General features: G+C 49.3%; 1 protein-coding gene across 5 annotated transcripts in view; it reads left to right on the top strand.

Annotated features, from left to right (window-relative positions):
• Window positions 1-18,897, top strand: part of Ankrd6 (ankyrin repeat domain 6) — a 171,503-nt gene that overhangs the window by 130,402 nt on the left and 22,204 nt on the right. For 3 of the 5 annotated variants that reach the window (XM_015994185.3, XM_076564024.1, XM_076564023.1), the window contains 3 exons: window positions 6,940-7,038; window positions 15,489-15,587; window positions 17,364-17,462. In XM_015994185.3, coding sequence (XP_015849671.1) covers window positions 6,940-7,038; window positions 15,489-15,587; window positions 17,364-17,462 — 297 coding nt within the window. Of the gene's footprint in view, window positions 1-6,939; window positions 7,039-9,247; window positions 9,560-15,488; window positions 15,588-17,363; window positions 17,463-18,897 lie in introns of those variants that run through there. The other 2 variants (XM_042270956.2, XM_042270958.2) reach the window with 2 other exon arrangements.

The following is an 18,897-nucleotide window of genomic DNA, read 5'->3' as shown; positions in this document are numbered from 1 at the left end:
AGAATTCAAGGACAGCCTCAGCTATATAGTCAGTTTGAGGCCAGCCTGGGCTACATGAGACTCTGACTCAAAAAAAAAAAAAAAAAAAAGTCCACACCATCTGAATGTCATGTTTTTGGGTTTTTTGTTTTTTGTTGTTGTGTTTGTTTGTTTGTTTGTTTTTCGAGACAGGGTTTCTCTGTGTAGCTTTGCACCTTTCCTGGAACTCACTTGGTAGCCCAGGCTGGCCTCGAACTCACAGAGATCCGCCTGACTCTGCCTCCCGAGTGCTGGGATTAAAGGCGTGCGCCACCACCACCTGGCCTGCATGTCATGTTTTTGACACATAAACACACCTTCTTGAAGAGCAAAGAGCTTTACACTCTCTGGCCACGCACAGACTCCCTCTTTCCTTGATCTATGAACAACAGAGACACTATGGACCTCCAGCAAGGGCTGTATGGTCCTGATCTGCTGCGTTTCTTACCGTCTCCTGAGGAAGGGGTGCACTGTCCTTCATTTCGTTATAGTGTTTGTCCTCAAATGGGCCACATCTACCCCACTGACTCCTGGCAGCGTCCCGGTTAAAATGGCTTAGTCGTTTTATTTCTTTGAGCTAATGAGTCTCCTTTCTGTTACTGCCCCTCACCCCTACCTTCCTTTGGAGTCTAGTCTCTTCCGTTTTGTTCCTTTGGCTTCTTCCCAGGTCTCTATGAGACTCTGGCCACATGAATTTCACTGAGTGACGCTGTGTTGCTAGAATGGCTGAGTGCCGGCCAGCACCCATGCACCTCATTCAGAAAGAGTGCGCTCTTAGAGCAGCCGCACCACTCATGAAGCTGTATTGCTCGTCTAAAAAGTCTGCCCTTTAGTAAGTAGGACCCAGAACTCCTAAGCAGGAGCAGGCCTGGGTGGGTGAGTGACCAAGGTTGTTCGTGACTCAGGCAACATGACTTTGGGAGGCTGTGGGGGTGGGGGCGGGGGTGGGGGTGGGGTGGAATCTTCTTTCATTTTTGTTTGTAGGTTGTAGTTCTCAGATGACCCCGAGTCACCATTACTTGAGGCCTGGACCTTCTCAAAGAGGGGCTCCGTGTCCAGCATGGAGGCTCAGCCCCGTGTCTGAACACACATTGGAAAAGACACCTGCGCTGCCTTCGATGTTTAACTTGGTCACTTTGTGTTCTTTTACCATCCTCGTTGGTGGGAGATCACTGTCTTAGTGTGGCTCCTCCTTCTGGAATGTCCCGACGGCCCTCCCCGCTTCCCTCACTGGCTCCCTAATTACAGTCACCTGGGAGTGTAATTTATGGGTTCCCTGCTGGGAGGGAGCCTCTGATAGTCTCATGCGGCAGCTCTGTAGCTGTCCATCACCCCTGCCCGAACACAGTGCCGTTCCAAGCCAGTGCCCCAGAATTGTCGTCGGTGGGGTCGCTGTTCTGTGGCCACTGTTTGACAGCATCTCCCAGATGTTTACTCTCTGGCTGCCCGATGTGCAGCGGCCTCTACCTCCACCCTGGCTGGATGAAAGAGAAATGAGGGAGTCATCTCCTCTCCCTCTCCTGGCCTGCGGTGGCCCATCCGGAAACTACGGCTGGGAACCAGCCAGCAGCTTCAGAGGGGTTAGGCAGGTCACCGCTCCCCTGCACACCAGGATCACCGGAAACTCTAAAACCCTGGCAGGACCACACAGAGAGTTCACAGAATTTAACCCCTTGGTGGTTAACGTTTTGGATTTATTAAAAGAGTACAGGCAACTTAAGGCTGGAGAGATGGCTCAGTGCTTAAAAGCACTTGACACTCTGGCAGAGGACCAAGCTTTGGTTTCCAGCATCCACAACCATCAGCAACTCTAGCTCCAGGGGATCTGGCACCTTCTTCTGGATGCCACAGGCACCAGGCACCTACACACACGCAGGCAAAACACTCAGACACCTAAAAATAAAAGTAAACACATATTTTAAAAAGAGTATGGGCAAATCGAGAGTGTGATAGGGCTGAAAACTAGTGGGTTAAGTGAGTGGCGCTCGGGCTGACGGTCCCACCTTCAGTGTCCACCTCTCAGACACTTATCAGAAATGCAGATGGGTAGGTTTCGCCAAACTCTGAATCAGGAACAACGGCAAGAGAGCCAGCCGTCCGTGTGGCAGCTGGTCCTCCGCGAGATTCTGCTGCCCAGGAGAGGAAGCAGTGCGGTCATAGTACATAGCATTGTGCTGTCGCTGCGGGGAGCTGTGGCTTTTGTAGCTTGGGAACAGAACGGCCAAAGCATGGAGAAGAAATACCCTGGCTCAGTGTTCTTCCCTGATGGCGATGAGGAGGCCACCAAGAAAATCGCAGCCAGAGGAATAGCTCTTGCTTGGGCAGGCCCAGCCTGGCATGTTTAGCCCGAGGGACCCTCTTTGGAAGACTGTTCCGGCCCCCTCCTCCTCTCGTCCTGTGCTCACAGCTGCCGGAGATCAGCAGCAGCAGCTGGGAAGGCTGTATGAGAACTGGTAGTGGGGTCCGGCAGTTGGGTGGAGACCCCCGAAGGAAGGAGACGATGGACTCGGCTCCCCAGGAGGTTAGGAGTAGAAAGTCTCTGCTCGTCCTTTCAGATCTGAGGAAACCAGGTGATGTCTCAGAGCTCCAAGGGGTCAGTGACTGGGCTCAGCCTTCAAGAACCCAAGAGCATCCCGAAAGCCAGACCCAGTGTTCCTTTCTCCACTCCTGGAGCCCCTGTACACTTTAGTTGGGGGTCAGTCTGCCACAGCCTTGGGTCGGAAACTGCCTGTGTCCGATTGGTGTGCAGGCAGGTCTGTGGGACACTGAGTACTGATGGATGTGGAAGGTGGAGCTGCCCCTCGGCAGGTGTTCCTGGGGTGTGGGAGACAGCAGACTGAGCTGTGGAAGACAGCAGACTGAGCAAGCCAGTGAGTGTTCCTCCATGGTCTCTGTTCCAGTTCCTGCCTCCGGGTTCCTGCCCTGCCTTCCCATAATGAAGGACTTTGACATGGAAGTATAAGATAAACCCTTCCTTTTTAAAGTTGCTTTTGGTAATGATGTTTATAACAGCGTAGAAAGCAAACTAACACACACACACACACACACACACACACACACACACACACACACACACACGCCCCAGGGCAGTGTATAGGTGAATCTGGTCAGAAGGCTCAAGGACTGAGTCTATATTTCTAGAACAAGTGACAGTCTCTTTATGTCTCTTGCTTCCTCACCTGTAAAATGGGCTTGTCTGTCTCTAGAGTTGGAGGACTGAATGAGCTAACACAAGCTTCTTAAGACAGCGTCTGCAGGGCATTAAGTGTCCACTGCTGCTGTCTTCGGCTCCTGTCTTCCTTGTTCTCTGTGGAGATGGTCTAGGCTGAGCCAGGCTTGTCTCTGAGAATGACTAGGGTGGAATCTAGGATGCATCAACACTTCTTCACAGCATTTGTCTTACACAGTCTTTTCTCCTGCTTGCGTTTCCTCCCCAACAGTCCTGGGCGTGGAAATGGCAGCAGTTTCTTCTTGACTTAGGTTGTTCAGAGAAGCCTCTAAGGATTTATTTTCTTGGGTTTTCCATCAGTCAGGGCAAGTGTGCTGTGCACTGGGTGGGGAGAGCCTGCTCTCTGAGAGGCCCCACTGTTCTTGCTTTTCACTACAGAATGTTCTGGAAAACAAAGCCCGTTTCCGTTTCTTGCATTCTTCCTTTGTCAGAGGTGGACAGCTTCAGCTACTGAAGGAAGCTGGCCTGCTTTTGCTAGGGCTATGCTCTCCCAGAGGCCAGCAAAGGAGCTGAGTGTAGGTGACACCCAGCACCTTCTCAGAGGAGCCTGTGTGCCCACATCTGCTAAAATGGCCCAAGAGGCTGACATGTCCTTTGAGGGGCAGACATCCTTGAACCTGAGCTTGCCAACAGCCCACAGTCTCCATTTGTTTCCTGAGGTCAATCCAGGGTCATGGAATTAGCTCCAGGACCACTGTGCTCCAGGAGCCCTGGGCCTCTTGCATATGGCCCTCAGCACCCAGTGTCAGCCTGCTTCATCATGGAAGGCACCGTTCTCTTGGAGATCACACCCCAGCTGGACCCAGGATGACACACAACAGAGAATGTTCTGTGGTTTTCTCACGGGACGCCAAAGCCATGAGTGTGGAGATGGTTGGGGTCACGTCTTGGGGAACAAGAGCAGGACGAGTTTGGGGAAAGGTGTTCCTGGAGAAGTTCCTGGGGACGTCAGGGAAAGGAGGGGCTGCCGAGTGGGAGCCCTGAAAGCTGGAGCCTGTGTCTTCCCTCAGACCCGCAGATGGTGTACTAGCCCACCACTTGGCTGTGGCAAAGGTGTAGGGATGTCAATCAAGGAGGGACAGCGGTTGGGGGTATCCTTAGCTTGGGGGCCAAGGACAGACAGCAGCAGCAGGGAAACCCACTGGAGATGGAGGACTGTACTTCATTTTTATCTCAAGTATGGGGTGTGGAGTCCGTTCCGGTTTGACAGGTGAGAAAGCAGGCTGAGGTCATCGTCCTACACAAAATCGCGAGGCATTGCTAGCTCTCACGAGATTATCTGGCTCCAGTGGCCCTGGCCTTTTACTTCTCAACTGACTCTGGCTTAGGACATGTCTGCAGTTCAGGGACATCGTGTTTGGTAGTTTCTGGGTGCGCGCAGGCATGGGATCTGGTGTGCAACCATCTTAGTCCATCTCAGCCTCTGAAACAAGATGCCAGAGAGTGGCCGCCCAAGCAGCCGACTGTGGTTCTCACGGTTCTGGATACTGCGGAGTCCAAGTCAAGGAGCCAGCACCATGCAGCACTGTATCATCACCGGCCCCATCTACAAGGCACTAATCCCGCTGCTGGCTCACTGCCCAGAGGCCATTCCACCAGGGATTGGGGCTTCAGCACAGGAACGGTAGGGCCAAGCATTCCTGCCAACGTTAGGCTCCACAGAGGAACCGTCACAGGGTTTCCTTCTGCCCTCTGCCTGTGTTCACCCGGACAAACCTTTTGTCTGCCTCACCCGTCAGGAACGGGTGGGTGGTGGCAGGATTGTCCCCGCCCCACCCCTTTGGGCCGTGGTCCTGGGTCTAGCTTCTTTCCAAGCAGTCTCCCACTCCCACCCCCTGCCCTGCTCTGTTATCTGGTTGTTTAAGGCACTTGATTTTGACTCTAGTGTCCCTGTCCTCCCAGCACACACATCCCCTCACCCCCTGAGATTCAGAATGCCTTAGAAAACTTTATGAAGGTCCCTTAATCGGTGTTGACATGTGAGGTCATTCACAAGGACACGTGATGACAGTTGGAGCCTGATCCTAGGCCCAGTGAATACAGTCCAGTCCCTTTCCTCCGTCTGGGGCGCCGTGGACACCTCGCTGAAAGGATCCAGGTTAGGATAGCACATGGTGAGCCGAGAGAGGTCAGTCCTTTGTCTCATCTCTGACCTTGCCTTTTTTTGTGAAGGTTTTTTTTATAGCCTAATTCTTGGGAGTAACTTTGTCCCTTAATTAAGAATTCTAATTTTAAAGCAAGCTCTGGCCTCTTTCTTTCCAGACTCATTCTACTGTTTTGATTGGATTTCATGGCTAGGAATTAAGATTCTTAATTTGTCTGTTGTTTTCTCCATGGTTAGTTATCGTGGCAGAATGGCACTTTATTGAGATCATAAACATGTGTATTCCACTAGAATATCAAAAAGGCAGTGGGTTCTTAGTGAGATGCTAAGCTGGATACAAGGTCCTCTGAGCCCCTTTTCCTCAAATGCCAAGGTCACTTGAACTTTTCTTCAGAGTGAATCCAAGGAAAACAGGATGTCTCTAGAGGTGAGAGCCTGGAGAGGTAGAAGTTTGACAAGGTCAGGTCCCTGGACAGAAGCTAATGTACACTCAGCAGAGTGCGCTTTCTTTCCATTATCACACACTGTGGGTGACCACAGACTTCGCACAGTTGCAGGGAAGGGAATGAACCTCTTTGTGACGCTGCTACAGAGCTGAGAAGCCCATCTTGGTGCAGTCCCCAGGGACACCTGGGTGGCCGGTAGGAAACCCGAACAAGGCAACATCACCAGAACAGAATGTTGCCCCAAAACCCAACAGCAAACAAAATCGCAAAAAGAAAAGCTAAATGATACTCTGTTGCTTACGGGGCCTGAGGTAGTTGAAAACAATCTGGATGTTGCCCCTGGCAATAGACAGGAGGCGACACTGTAACTAAAGACAAAGAAAAGATAAATGCCAGATTCCAAAGAAGGGTTAGTTCTTGGGGGCCACAGAGAGATCTGGGAGGCAGTCACAAGAACAGCAATAGTGTCTCTGGGTTTTTTTGTTTTTGTTTTTAAAGAGTTGGCAGATATGTGGCTCTTCATATACTATTTTTCAAAATCTGTTTTCCAAAGGAGGCAGAGCCTTTTCCACCTCCGCTTGGCTATGGCTTTTAACCTTATGGGGTTATTGACTAGATCTGCAGGAGCCGATGGTTTGACATTTGTTTGTGTCCTGCCCACGGTCCCGTCAGATTCACGGTCACAGCCCTCACCACCTCATGTATTAGCACTAGTGGGGAAACAAGCGCGAGGAGCCGCATTTTACTACTGAAGAGTAGGACATAAAAATTATACATAAGGGAAACGCTTGCTTTTTAACATTATTATTATTAGTGTTTTGAGAAAGGGTCTCACTATTTAGCCCTGGCTGGCCTAGATCCACCTCGGGGATCCACCTGACTTTTCTGGGATTAAAGGCATGAAGGCATGCCCACCACTCCCAGCTGAACATTTGAGGGGGTGATCAGTTACAACGCCAGTGGCCAAAGTTAAGCAAGGCAACTTGACTCCTGAATCAATTCCTTGAGAATCTGCCAGAGCGAAAGGACAGCTGGGGTGAGGGGCAGAGGCGTCCCTAAAGCTGCTGGGTCCTCTTTGCTTTAGTGTCCTGGCCCCTTGGTGTGTCTACTTCTGAAACCAGTTGTTTTCTTTGCATTGACAGCATGGCCGGACCCCCTTGCACCTTGCTGCCAATAAGGGTCATCTCTCTGTGGTCCAGATTCTGCTGAAGGCTGGCTGTGACCTCGATGTGCAGGATGATGTAAGTATAAATAAGCATCCTTCCCTCCAGAGAAGGGTTGGCAGGGGAGCTTGTCTGCAGTGGCAGTCCTCAGTGCAGATGTTGCCAGTATGAGGAGGGAGGGTGCTAGATGCTTGCCAGAATTTTTTTTTTTTTTTTTGGGCTCTAGCCTGGTCCCTGTGCTGGCAAAAATGTTCTTGGGGAGACCTGTTCTCAGCAGCAAACTAGCTTGCAGGAGGCTCTCCAATCTCCCTATCACCTCATTAGCATTTGAGGACAGAGTATCTGAGGACATTTACCTGTGTCTTGTCTTAGTACAAAGGCCACACTCTGGCAGTGAGTGTGGGAAAAACCCATTGGATGTGTGTGTCATCAACCAAATTTACTGCTGAAGAAAAGGTGAGCCTTAACCCATTTCTCTTAGTGTACATTTAGTTAGAAGTTCCATTCCATCTAATGGGGGGGAAAGAGACTGAGAACAGAATGCAAGAATAAGGCCTCTTGAAAGAGTTCATGGTCATTCTATGCTATTACTGAGATGTGACTCCCATCCACTCACTGGGTCCGACTCCCATCTGCACAATGGGTCCAACTCCCATCAGCTCACTGGGTCCAATTCCCATCCACTCACTGGGTCCAACTTCTATCAGTTCACTGGGTCTGACTGCCATCCACTCACTGGGTCCGACTCCCATCCACACTGAGATGTCCATCTAGATTGTTGGGAGAAGACTCCCACTGGCTCCTTCACCATCATGTCTAGTCTATGAGCAAGTGGGACAGCACAGCACAGAGCCTTGTTCTCTTGGGTCTTTGGAGAAGGTAGAGTCTCTGAGGAGTGATGGTCTAAATTGTCCTCCAGTGAATTATTAAGGAAAAAACCCTATGGCAATTGTGATAGGAAACTATTTTCAGAAACTGTTTCAACTCTTTTTTTTTTCTTTTTAAAAATTATTTTATTTTGGGTATTTTGCTTGCATGTGTTTCTGCGCATGCCTGGTGTCTGCAGAGATCAGAAAGAGAGTATCAGATTCCCTGGAACTGAAGTACAGATGGTTGTGAACTACCATGTGGGTGCTGGGAATCAAGCTCAGGTCCTTTGAGAGAGCAGCAATTACTCTTAACCACTGAGCCAGCTCTCCAGCACCAGCCCCCCCACCCCACCCCCATCATCTCTCAATGATATGGAAGAATTCTAAGAAATGAAAATCCTGTAACAGCATCTTACCGAGTTTGGCCTTATGATAACTTCTCCCAATAACACTACCTAGAATTTTCCTTGCAACTCTGTACAGTCTCCTACAATTTGACAAACACAGACTTGGGTATATAGCAAGTAGCCAGGCTAGCCTTGAATACATGAGATGCTGTCCATATAGGTTAGCTTTGGATATATGAGATCCTGTCATGGACACAAGGTCATCAGCATCTTATAGCAATCTCTGGTTGTATCTGAAGCCTATGGGGTCACCAAGGGTGTTATTCCTGTTGATACTCACCTTAGTTGTAACACTTTATTTTTCTACACTGTAACCAGTATAACGTTCCTGACCCATACCATCCCCTTAGAGGACAGGAGGAAAATGCAGGGGAATGGCTTAAAGAAACGATCAATGGAAAGGTGGGGCCTCCAGTTGCTGGTACAAACATGTTGGAATAGTCTAGTCTTCTCTTTGATAATTGAAATTCTTGTTTGCCACAGTGGCAAGGTCACAATGCCAGGCATGCCAACCCATTCCAACCTCTCCTGAGGTCCTGAGTCTGACTCACTGTAGTCTCATGCAACAGACACTATGCTGATGTTTTAGATGTGGAAGAAAGCAGGGGAGGAGAGAATTCTCACAGCCCACAAAGCCCTGGTGAACCAGCCCTGTATTTAGGTAAAACAAAACCTCTCTCATTTGAGTCTTTGGGTCTTTTCCATCGTTTCCTGCTCTACACAGACAAAGCATACCTCACTTCTCCAAATAACAACACAACCCTTGACGGTGTACCAACAGACAGTGTGAAAGCTGGAGAAGGCAGGATTGGTGTGGTACTCACTGTTTCCTGTTTCCCGTTGACAGTCAGCTCTGAGATATGCACAAAAATGCAAACAAACTGCTTTCTTGTTAAAGAAGAGGGGAATTTAAACTACAGGGGAGTCAGTTTATAAGGTCCCCATCTGGGAGATGGGTAGAAACAGAATGTCGGCTTTATGAAGATTCACTTCTAACTTCATATTCTGCAGATACTGATGTTTATGGCATGGTAATATCTGAGAATTAGAGGAAGAATGACCTCCAGTGGCCTGGAGTGGGATTATTATGAGTTTCAACCCGCATCTCCGGGATCAAAATCTGTCTTGTTTCCCACTAATCCTATCAACGCTCGGTGGAGCTCAAACGCCATCTCTGATTGGTCAATGAGTAATCGCATGACTCCTACCCCAGAAATAGTCCAGAACCCTGTGGCCACAGTAAAAAGCATGAAGGAAGACAAAAATAAGAGAAAGCAGAGAAGAAAGGCTAGGAAGGATCCTAGAAGACCTGAGAGAGAAGAGGTCAGCGCTCTGCTCTGTGTGCCTACCTGGTGTAGGGCTTGCTTACGGCATGTTTGCTTGGGTCCCTGAGGGCTTCCTCCCAAAGTGGGTGTGCTCCGCCCTTGCACAACTGGGGGCTTCTTCCGCTTGGCTTTGCAACTCCCAATGTGGGAGATGGAGATATAAGTAATTCAGAACAAAGATTTAGACCTTAGGTTCTAGCGCTCTTGAGTGAGAAACACCGATGTCTCCATGTCTCGTGAATATGGAGCTCGGACAGTCCATATTGTTTGCAAACAGGTCAGCATGTCAAATTAGAATGCCAATGGCAATGTTGCTGAGGCTTCTAGTTTCTTCCTTGGCGTCTTCTCGGTTAACCGTTCAACAAATAGATCCTGGTGCCTTAGAGATTGGCCTCGGTGTTGCACTCGAAGCTTGCACAGTGAGGCAGCCCCCACCTCACAGAGACACCGGCTTCTTTTGGAGACCAGTGCTGAGGTTATCTGACTTCAAAAGCTGGAAGCAGCTTGCTATGAAGGAAGGGAGCCCTGACAGTTTGAATTAGCTAGCTCTCCTAGGTGAGGCTTATCAATATAACAAGAGAATTACATGGCGTGACTCCTGGCACATAGTTAGGGATCAGTAAATACTGAACACTGAGAAAATGTGTTGAGAGAGCTTGGTTTTCTTCTGCATTTTCTTTTCAGTTTCAGAATTTCCTGGGTGATTCAGATCTTATGCAAACAGGGTTTTGTCAGAGTTGCTGCATGGGCCCACTAGTAGATCAAGCATATCTTTTGTATTATGTTTTGAGGAGGACATGTAGCTAGTAATATATATAATATATATATATATATATATATTATATATATTATAAATATACTAGTAGTTTTAGAATTGATTCTCAGTACCTGGGTGTCCTTCAGCTGAGGGTCTAGATTTAGCTGTGCTGTGTGTTCCAGAGATGAAGTAGTCACATGGATAGCGGGAGGCAGCCCTTTGTGCCCATGTTTTGTCTTTCTGAGAACCTTTCATTCTCATCTTGGTAACCTAAGATGGCTAGCTTATTAGAGTTGGAGGAAGTGTCCTCTGAAACCGGTCTAGCCGCTGTGAGCTCCCCTTCCATGGGGAGCAAGGCCAAGTGTCGTTGCCCAGCAGTAATAGACACGGGGAGCAAGGAGCCAAGCTCTCAGCGGGAGAATAAAGCTAGAAGGGACTTGCCTGCACACAAGGCTGCGACTGGATGGGCCAGCCAGCTCGGGCCAGCTTGGCTTCTCACTGCAGCCCCACACAAGTGTCAAGTCCTCCTGAATCTTGACAGTCCATTTGAAAATGTCCTGCTGAGAACTGAGTCGAGAGTTAGGTTGAGAGCTGCTTGCATCGAGCTGGAGTCTCACAAAGGAAAGTTGTCTCAAAGGAAGCGACTACGCTCTGAGCAAAGACGTAATTAATAAACAGTGGTGCCACACTGGCCCAAAGCTGCGCCAGCTCTTGATTTCCTGAGCAGCTTATGGAACAAGGTGAAATGTTTGACCTGAACCAAGCCCTTCATGTGATCATTTGACAAGACCTGTATGCTTAAGGCATGTTGCTTGCACGTTATGCATAATTCAGAACGCAAGTCTCTTCTAAAGAGGTTGCTCCAATTGATCCAAGGAATGCTTGGCAGAAAGCCTGTCATTTGTGCGGTGATTAAAAGGCCTTTCCTGTTGGGAACTTGACTCAGTACTGAACTCACATTTCTTGTCGAGAACAATCTTTCCCATGATCATTTTGGAAAAACCCATGACTGATCCGATAGGGAAATAAGATGTCTTAGAAATTCTAGTGGGATTTTTAAAAGCTGAGGCCCAGGCACTATCCCATCTGACTTGTTTGGGCATTGAGCATTATTCCACCTGGAGCATTATTCTCAGATGTCTGGCCCAGCTCATCCCTGCAGCCACTGTTCAGTGCCACATTCTTCTTCTGATCACAAGGCACATGGAGAAGGTCCTCTCCAAGCAGGATACAGGGAGGGCGGACAGGAAGAAAAACAGTCCAAATCTGACTTGTCGTCGATGTGATAATAGCTCACAGTGTGGAGGAGAGAGCTGTTGACAGAAGTACCAGTCCCTCTGCGGTCACACAGGCTGGACGGCCTCACCCCAGCATGTGAAGTCCCTCAGATTATCAGGTGACTGTGAGAAAAACTTGCTAAGCGGGAATCCTGTTCCTGGTGTCTTCTTACCGCTTAAACTTGTAACTGGTAGTAGTTTATATGTGAAATTATATGTGAGTTCAAGGCCAGCCTGGTCTACAGAGTGAAATCCAGTAAAGGTGCAAAGCTACACAGAGAAACCCTGTCTCAAAAAACAAACAAAAAAAAAGTCTCCAAGTACTTTGACCAGTCCTGAGTCTGTGCAGTCACCAATAACCACTGCAAAAAGAAGCTTCTCCAACTAAAGGAGTCCCCAGCACTATTCTGTGGGCGCAAACAGCATTATTTAGAAGGCAGTCTGAGAGGCACATCATGTCTGTGCAGGTAGGGCCTATGAGCTCCCCAGCTGCAGATCCATGACAGAGTTCATGCTACCAGATGTGAATGCCCTCCTGTGGAATAGGCATCAAATCTAGTCAGCAAGCAGGTGGTTACCTCTCCGGGACTATGGGGGTTCAGCCCCTCAATAGTCCCCTCCCAGGGTCCAGGAAGAATCTACAACCAGCTGATAATTAATCTTTGATGAAAAGAAATGAATCTATATACACGAAACTTCTTAGTTCATACACTTTATTATTCTATGATAGTTCTCTCTATATACAGCTTCTATTCTGCTCTCATGTCTAGCTCCTTTCTTGCCTGATTTCTCTCTGTATTTATCTACTGTCCCCTCTAGGTTCTATCTTAATTCCTTCATCTAGTTCTGTCCCTTATAGGTTCTCATCTATCTAGTTCTTTCCTCTATCAGCTCCTCTCCCATCTCCTCTCTCATCTGGCTCTTCCTCATCTTGTTCTTCCCCATCTGGCTCTTCCTCATCTTCCATCTCGTTCCTCTAGTCCTCTCTTCTAGCCCTTCAATCTAGTTCTTCCCCATCTCAGTTTATTCCTCTCAAGTTCTTAACCATCTAGTTCTTCCATTCTCTTTTCTCTTCTCTGTCCTCTGCCCTGGAAGTCCCGGTATATAAAGGGAGGGTCCGAGCTAAATTGTGTAAAGCTATTACTTAATGTCAACTTCTCCTAGGCGGTGTCCTTTTGTGGAATTTAAGCCCGGAGACTTGCACATGGGCTGTTATCATTGTTAGTCCTCGGAAGATGGGCGCCCACCTGGGTGGTGTTTCCTGTAGTCCTTGAAAGTGGCTAAGGGAGATATCTGATTCCAGAGAAAGCCTTTCCTGAGGCTGTTCTCCAAATACCTGGAATGTGTATGTCCAGAGATTGATCAGTCCACACTGTTAGCCCTTCTTAGGGAAAAGCCAGTTGGGAAAACTATGAAGACTCAAAACTCACATGATTTTCATAACAGAATACAGCTGATATATAACAAGCCAAGTAACACCAAAAACTCCATGGGATTTGGCTTCCTCTGGAGGAATTCCCTGATTCCTCCAGGTAGTGACTTTGCCATAACCAGCTGAGTTCTTATGATATATTCCTGCGGCCTGCAGCAGCTACCCCCCTGTCTCAGCTACTTTTCTAATGCTGTGACAACACACCATGACCAAGGCAACTTACAAGGGAAGTGTTTAGTTGGTCTTATGGTTTCAGAGGGTGAGAGTCCATGATGGCATGGCAGCAGGAACCACCGAGAGCTCACATCTTGATCCTCACGCAGTGGGCAGAGAGAGAATACACTGGGAATAGTTCTTGAAAAGTCACCCCCAGGGATACACCTCATCTGACAAGGTCACTCAGCTGTTCCCAAACAGTTCCTCCAGCAGAGGACCAAGTATGCAAACATAGGAGTGTGTGGGACGGACATCCACTTAAACCACTACACCCCCACATCGGAGCTGCCCCCGATGCACAGTGGGCGCACCTTGCCTTGCTGGGTGGTGTTCGTGCACACGGGGTCTAAGCTGAGTAGGACCACTAATCACGGCTCAACACTGGCAACCCAAGAGGATTCAAAAGAAAAGGAAGAAATCAAAATCACTTCTTGTGATTTAGAATTTTCTAAAAAGTATTTTATGTGCATGAGTATTTTGCCTACATGTTAGTATGTGCACTACATGCATGCCTGGTGCCCATGGAGGCCAGAAGAGGGCATTAGATCCTCTGGAACTGGAGTTGCAGACAGCTGTGAGTGTCATGTGGTTGCTGGGAACTGAACCCAGGTCCTCTGGAAGAGCAACAAGTGTTCTTGAGCCATCTCTCCAGCCCCCTTCTCTTGGATTTTTAAAGAGAGGCTTTTTAAAAAAAAAAAAAAATTAAGAAAAGCAGGTGGTTTTTTGTTTGTTTTTTGGTTTTGGGGGGAGTTTGTTTGTTTGTTTAGTCTTGTTTTGGAAATAGAATCTCACTGTTTAGCCCAGTCTGACCTTAACCTCATGGTCCACCTGCCTTTGCCCCCGAGTGTTGGGATTACAGGTGTGTGCCAGCGTACCCAGCCAAATGTGTGTTTTGGCTAGGACTGAGTGTGTTTTCTATTATGATAAAACACACACATGCACATGGTAACATGAAACATATCCTCTTGGCCGTATTTCAGTATAGTTGCTGAGTAAATCCCTGCACATCCGTCACCATAGTCTATTCCGAGGACTTTCCTCTTGGACACATGCCTTTGATGTGTCACTGTGATGAATCTCAGTGAGGTCAGTCTGTTTCACTCAAGCTACCGTAGGCAGTGGTGCAGCCCTCCTGAGGTCGCTCTCTGCCGTGTGTCCTCCACAGTCGTTCCTGCCTCTCTAGGACTAGGGACCAGGGGAGTTCCAGAGTGTGTTCCTTGCCCCTCTGTGCTCTGTTTGGAAAATGCACTAATGTAAATCTTACCACCTGAATCCTAGAATCCCAGATGAAAGAGAACCCTGGCCCTACCTTTTCCCGTGAGGGTCCTGAGGCCCAGCAAGCTGATAGAGCTTTACCAGAAGCTTTACCAGAACCCGTTCTCCGGATCCCCTGGCCCTTCGCTCACTATTTCCACTGAGAACATCCACACTGTTCTCCCATCTCCCCTTTCAAGCCTGGGCCTCAGGCTTGACTTGATTGGACGTCTGAGTGCATGCCGGAGGTGGACTGTGTTCCTAGAAGCTCAGAGCTCAGAGCCCTCCCATTACTGTGGTCTCCTTCTCACCTCTGGGGTGTTTACACATCCTCCCTGCCACAGTTAAGGGGAAGAGTCAAGTTCTCTTTTGGCGCCTGAAGGAGAAAACCTGTCAGTCCCAGGAATCTGCTTGCTGAGAAGGGGTTAGACTGCAGCGTAAATCAGCGAGCGGTGTCTCAGAAGTATGCAGAAAGAAGCTGCGGTCCTGGAGGCCTCACAGCCCTCCATTGCTCTCGGCTAGTGCAAATCAGTGAACAAATTACACCCCTGTCATCAAAGCATGAAGCCCGTAAACTGCCACAACTGGAGAGTGAATCCTCCGTAATCCGGGCCTGAGGACCCAGTGGGGAATATGGATTGCAGGAGTTGCTGGTTGAACTGTACGACATGCCCAGCCTGGCCCCCAGACACGGCTCCAGTAGGTAGCTGGAAGGAGCCTGACTCTGCTTCCCAGGTAGATCTGAGGCCATCAGCTGTTCCTGCTATTGACGTAAGATCCCTTCTAGTTTATGGACCAAATTGCTCTGCCCGTGTGCACTCTCTACTAATGGGACCCCCAAAGCTTGCCTTGCCTGTGGTGACCAAGCCCTTCTGCAAGTAACCAGTCTCCTCCTTGAGGGGATAGGAGATGCCCTGGTGTCTGGCTTAAGGAAGGAGTGATGTGGGGGCCGCTAGGGAAATCTGTTATTCTTCTCTCTGTCACTTCCTAGGGGGACCAGACAGCCTTGCACCGGGCCACCGTGGTGGGAAACACTGAGATCATCACAGCGCTTATCCGGGAGGGATGTGCCCTGGACAGACAGGACAAGGTGAGAGAGATAATAAGGGCTGGAGCGCCCTGGGGAGACCAGGAGCCAGCCTGCCTCACTGTGGAATGCTCAAGGTGTTAGTTAGCCTTCCCCTACCACACGACAGAGAGAGGTCAACCTAGATTTCTCGGGAAGATCGGGGTCCCAGCAGTTCCGTTTGTTTACAAACCCTTCCCGCTGGTCTGTGGCTCGTGCCAACAGCTCTCGTCCAGGTCAGTGTGGAAGTCAGGACCTATGAAAGTCTAGTAAAGGTGGGGAAAAAGCATCCTCAGAGGCTCTGTGTCTTAGATGCACAAGCAAGTTGAATGCTTTACTTTGAAGAAAGAGAGTGAACCGGATAATTTCTTTCTTCAAAGAATCCCAGTGGCACATGTATACTAACCCGATGTTTTTAAATTGTCAATCATAAAATGTGGGATTTTTGTATTTAAGTGCAGTGCAGCCTCTGTGTCCTCTGCCCCCACAGCTTTTCATTAAAGTATGGTATATGTGCAGAAAAGCTCACAGGCGGTAAATGTGCCCAGGGTTCCTCCGCGCTCCGGGGCTCCGGGTCAGGAATGGTGCCTCTGCAGCCCAGAGCCCTTCCGTCTCCCTGTCTCTTGCTGCGGCTGCTGATCCTTTGGTGGTCCCAGCCCGGCCTCATGGCCCCTGGCCCTTCCCAGCCTTATCCCGGGAACCCCGGCTCTCTTCTTGGGTGCCAGGTGCATTGGGCCTTAGCTCTTTTGGGCACGTCTCTGGATGGACATAACTGGAGAATGCACTCCTGCCCCGGGTAGGGACATGTGTGTTCCTACCTGCCCGTCTTTCATTCCCTCTTTCATAAGCAAATGGGAGCCTTTTTTTTAGTTTGTATTTAAAAATCATGTATCTAGAAATCTTGTTTAGCTTATTTACAATCACTGTTTCTTCCATGACTGGTCATTTAGAATCCTGGGGGTTTTATACTAAATTAGAGACAATTGAATTTTGATAAAGAGATGGGAATGGTGTTACATGCCTTCATTCTTTTTTTGTTTGTTTGCTTGCTTGTTTTTTGTTTTTGGGTTTTGGAGACAGGGTTTCTCTGTGTAACCTTGACTGTCCCGGAACTCTCTCTGTAGACCAGGCTGGCCTTGAACTCACAGAGATCTGCCTGCTTCTGCCTTCCGAGTGCTGGGATTAAAGGCGTGCGCCACCACCGCCCGGCTCTGTACACTTAATCCTGGCTCTCATGGGATCTCTAGACTTGAGGCTAGCCTAGTCTATGTGTGGAGTTCTAGGCCAGCCAGGGCTAAATAGTAAGGCCCCCTCTTAAATAGATAATAAAATTTTTGGTGAAGAAATGGGGTTGTTGGGATCATCTACCTCCTGGGCTCCTGGGCCTTAAGAAGACCCTTTGGCAGGGCTTCTTCGGGGATCGGGAACATGGTGGTGCCTAGGGGGCAGTGGCGGTGGGAAGGAGTGACCATGTGCCATCTCAAGTGTGCTGTTTGCTGTAGACAAACTGCGGGAGGCCCTGCAGCCTTTCCGGGTGGCCTGCTTCCAAGGAGCCTTAGGCCCTGGCCCAGGCACCCACCTGCGGCACCTCAGGAGGTTGTTTCTCCTCTGTGTCTTCCCAATAGCTCTTGTCCTCTGCTGTCACTAGGAGAAGGAGAGACTGGCCACGCAAATGTTTTTCTGTGCTCCGTGGTTCTGATGGGCCCCATTGAGGAAGGCCCTGTAGCCACCGGAATATGTTGTTTTAGTGAGAAGAGCCAGACACTGGGTCATGTGCTGTCTTCCAATGTGTTTCCTCAGGACGGGAACACAGCCCTCCACGAAGCTGCCTGGCATGGGTTCAGCCAGTCAGCCAAGCTGCTCATTAAAGCAGGAGCCAACGTGCTTGCCAGGAACAAGGTGAGGCCCAACAGCTGACCTCCTCCTTCAGGGCTGGGTCAGGAGGGTCATGGGAATCTTTGTCCTGCTTTGTCTCCTGTCCACGAGAACCATCAGGCAGAGCTCACTGGGGCGTGGAGAACCCTGTAAGGCAGGCTCCCCTAGCAGGCTCCCTGCAGAGGTAGAAGGGCTGGTGCCCCAGGCAGGGTGAGCATACCACAGTGCTGAGACCCCGCTAGTGTGGGACCCCCCCTCCCCCGGCTGCTGCCAGGAACCTGTCCTCATCGTTTGACACTACGGCAAAAGGACAGCAATAGAGAGTTGGCGTGGAAAGTGTCGGCCAAGAACCAAAGTGCCGACAGTCAGCGTGGTAGGGGAAGGTGGGCTGGGGAAATGGAATCGGAGTAGCTGCCTTTGGGAGGCAAGCTGTAAAACAAAAATGGTCTGTAAGGGCTGGAGATACAGCTCAGGGGTAGAACACTTGCCTCTCATGCACAAGATCCCCAGGCATCACCTAAAAGGAAAAGACATTCTTACCTACTTGTACAGTAGCTACCATCTCAGGTTTCAGTTCTTAAAGCAGCGGAGTATGCTAGGGAAACTTCATCCTGACATGTATCTATGACAGCAATAGGTAAAGCACTTGGGAGGCAGAGGCAGAGGCAGGTGAATCTCTGTGAGTTCGAGGCCAGCCTGGGCTACAAAGGGAGTTTCCGGAAAGGCGCCAAAGCTACACAGAGAAACCCTGTCTCAAAAAAACAAAAAATAAAAAAAATAAAAAGCCAGTTTGTGTACCTGGGATAAGTCCCGGTCCCATTGCCAGGGCACCCACAAACACATCAAGCCACACAACTTTCAGCCACAATCAGAGGGCCTGGTTCAGTCCCATGCAGTCTCCCCAGCTGTCAGTCCAGGGTCCATGAGCTCCCATTAGCTTGGGTTAGCTATTTCTGTGGTTTTCCCCATCATGATTCTGACCCCCCTTGCTCTTATAATCCTTCCTCCTTCTCTTGGCCAAGTGCTTGGCTGTGGTCACATTTCTTGTGGTTTCTTCATGGGCAGAAGCCTGTGGGACCCCCTGCAGGCAGCACATAATCACCAATGCTTGCCTCATGTCCTCTCGGGTGGGGCTGCTCCATTCCTTCAAGATGGTACATAGTCTGATTCTCTTTTTATGCCCACTGAGAAGTTGGTTGTCTTGGTTTGTGAACAAGTAAGTTTGAGCCAGGAGTTAGTAGAACTACTAGAATCTTTGATTTAGACACATGTGTTGCTTGGGACACCTTGAGGGCCATAAAGCAGCCCAGGTCTGCCTGTCTGTTGCACCACACTGCCTTCTTTCCATGTAGGGCCCCAAGAGGATTGTGGAAAGTCACTAGTTCCTGCTTAGGACCAAGTGGAGAAAGATTCAGAAATACCAATAAGGGGGTCCGTGTCCTCCCAACAAGGGATGTTC

The sequence above is a fragment of the Peromyscus maniculatus genome, chromosome 2 (assembly GCF_049852395.1).
Source record: "Peromyscus maniculatus bairdii isolate BWxNUB_F1_BW_parent chromosome 2, HU_Pman_BW_mat_3.1, whole genome shotgun sequence".
NCBI classification, from domain to species: domain Eukaryota; kingdom Metazoa; phylum Chordata; class Mammalia; order Rodentia; family Cricetidae; genus Peromyscus; species Peromyscus maniculatus.
This window is presented reverse-complemented; position numbering and strand designations above follow the sequence as displayed.